The 2,417-nt window shown below is 49.2% G+C and overlaps 1 protein-coding gene across 6 annotated transcripts in view; it reads right to left on the bottom strand.

Moving 5' to 3' along the window:
• Nucleotides 1-2,417, bottom strand: part of RNF10 (ring finger protein 10) — a 45,473-nt gene that overhangs the window by 21,514 nt on the left and 21,542 nt on the right. For all 6 annotated transcript variants that reach the window (XR_004257792.1, XM_032241818.1, XM_032241849.1 and 3 more), the window contains one exon: nt 1,442-1,532. Coding sequence is in view for 5 of the 6 variants with exons in the window: in XM_032241818.1 (XP_032097709.1) it covers nt 1,442-1,532 (91 nt within the window). In the remaining variant the exon portion in view is untranslated. The remainder of the gene's footprint in view (nt 1-1,441; nt 1,533-2,417) is intronic.

Below are 2,417 nucleotides of genomic sequence, written 5' to 3'. Positions count from 1 at the left end.
GAAGGAAGAAAAGAGAGAGAGAGAAGTACAACTGGGCAAGGCGTGGTGGTTTATGCCTGTAACCTCAGTATCTTGGGAAGCCAAGGCGGGTGGATCACTTGCGGTCAGGAGTTCGAAACCATCCTGGCCAACATGGTGAAACCCCGTCTCTACTAAAAATATAAAAATTAGCCAGGCATTTGGCACACGCCTGTAGTCCCAGATATGCGGGAGGCTCAGGCACAAGAATCGCTTGAACCCAGGAGGCGGAGGTTGCAGTGAGCCGAGACTGTGCCACTGTGCTCCAGCCTGGCGACAAAGCAAGACTCCGTCTCAAAAAAAAAAAAAAATTAGCCAGGCATGGTGGAGGGGAGGGGGCGCACCTGTAATCCCAGCTACTTAGGAGGCTGAGGCATGAGAATTGCTTGAATCCAGGAGGCAGATGTTGCAGTGAGCCAAGATCATGCCACTGTATTCCAGCCTGGACAACAGAGTGAGACTCTGTCTTAAAAAAAGCTGGGTGCAGTGGCTCATACCTGTAATCCCAGCACTTTGGGAGGTCAAGGCAGGCGGATCACCTGAGGCTGGGAGTTCGAGACCAGCCTGACCAACATCCATCCCTCTAAAAACACAAAATTAGCTGGGCGTGCTGGCACATGCCTATAATCTCAGCTACTCGGAAGGCTGAGGCAGGATAATCACTTGAACCCGGGAGGCGGAGGTTGCGATGAACAGAGATTGCATTATTGCACTCCAGGCAACATGAGTGAAACTCCATCTGGGGGTGAGGGGGAAGAAGCTGGGCACAGTGGCTCACACCTGTAATCCCAGCACTTTGGGAGGCCAAGACAAGCAGATCACGAGGTCAAGAGATCAAGATCATCCTGGTCAACATGGTGAAATCCCGCCTCTACTAAAAATAGAAAAATTAGCTGCATATGGTGGCATGCACCTGTAGTCCCAGCAGCTTGGGAAGCTGATGCAGGAGAATCACTTGAACCAGGAAGGCAGAGGTTGCAGTGAGCCAAGATAGTGCCACTGCACTCCAGCCTGGCAACGGAGTAAGATTCTGTCTCAAAAAAAAAGTATAATTGTGTGGCTCATTCATCTGCTCACCTGCCACAAGGCTGAGGCCTACTTTGATACTGATTGCTACAAATGGCTGCCAATGAAGCAGTGAGTCCAACCCAGGTCAGGAGTATAAGGGGTTACTATTTCCCAGCTTATAAACCTTCAGATCAAAGCCTTTCATATACCATCCCTACAGGCCAGTGCCAATTAGCCACAAAATGGACTCCAGGAAGAACCAGGAACTGACCTCTGAGAAATGTCTATAGAAAGGCCAGGCAGAAAAGGGTATCAAGCAGTGAACACAGCCAAAAGCTGCTGTGTCACCACAGTACCTTTATTTAGTGCTCTCTCCCACTCATAGCTTACAGGCAGGCTTGGCTGAGCTACTCACCACTTGTTCCACAAAGTCCCAGTTAACTAATGTATCAGGATCAGCAAAATGAGCTGTGTAGTCTTGGTCTTCAGACACCACAAATTGGCAGCTAGAAACAGGGGGGAAGACAGGAAAAACTTAAGACTTCAGAATCTACCAATAAGCCCTCAGCAGAAATTTGTCATCTTCACTTAGAAATCAAACGCAGGCCATTAACAGCCCTGGTTCATGAGGCACTGCACTAGGACCTCAGCCTCAGTTCTGAGCTCCAGCTCTGGAAGGAAACCAAAGACTCAGCAAGCAGAAGTCTAAACCCATGAACTGTTTTCTTCTGCTTCCAAGTCGAGTCAAATTCCCTGAAGGCATCCTTGAACTAAAATTAACCTAGACTGTGACTCCATCAAACAGCAGTAAGCCAGATTTCCTCTCTCACCCCTTAGAACCCAGAAACTGCCTAGTCTTCAAGGTAGTTGAAAAGACTGTTCTCAGCCAGGTACGATGCCTCATGCCTGTAATCCCAGCACTTTGGGAGGCCAAGGCAGGTGGATCACTTGAGTTCAGGAGTTAGAGACCAGTCTGGGCAACACGCTGAAACCCCATCTCTACTAAATATACAAAGTTAGGCCGGGAACAGTGGCACATGCCTGTAATCCCAGCACTTTGGGAGGCTAAGGTGGGTGGATCACGAGGTCAGGAGACTGAGACCATCCTGGCTAACACGGTGAAACCTGTCTCTACTAAAACTACAAAAAAAAACTGGCCGGGCATGGTGGCACTCGCCTGTAGTCCCAACTAGGTGATAAAGCAAGACTCCATCTCAAAAAATAAGTAAATAAATAAGCTGGGTGTGGTGGTCGGCACCTGTAATCCCAGTTACTTGGGCTGAGGCAGGAGAGTCGGTTGAACCTGAGAGGCAGAGGTTGCAGTGAGCCGAGATCATGCCACTGCACTCCAGCCTCGGGGACAAAGCAAGACTCTGTCTCAAAAAAAAAAA

The sequence above is a fragment of the Sapajus apella genome, unplaced genomic scaffold, assembly GCF_009761245.1.
Source record: "Sapajus apella isolate SASKATOON/1434 unplaced genomic scaffold, GSC_monkey_1.0 scaffold2, whole genome shotgun sequence".
Classification (NCBI taxonomy): Eukaryota; Metazoa; Chordata; class Mammalia; order Primates; family Cebidae; genus Sapajus; species Sapajus apella.
The sequence above is the reverse complement of the archived record's forward strand: the minus strand, read 5'-3'. Positions and strand labels throughout refer to the sequence as shown.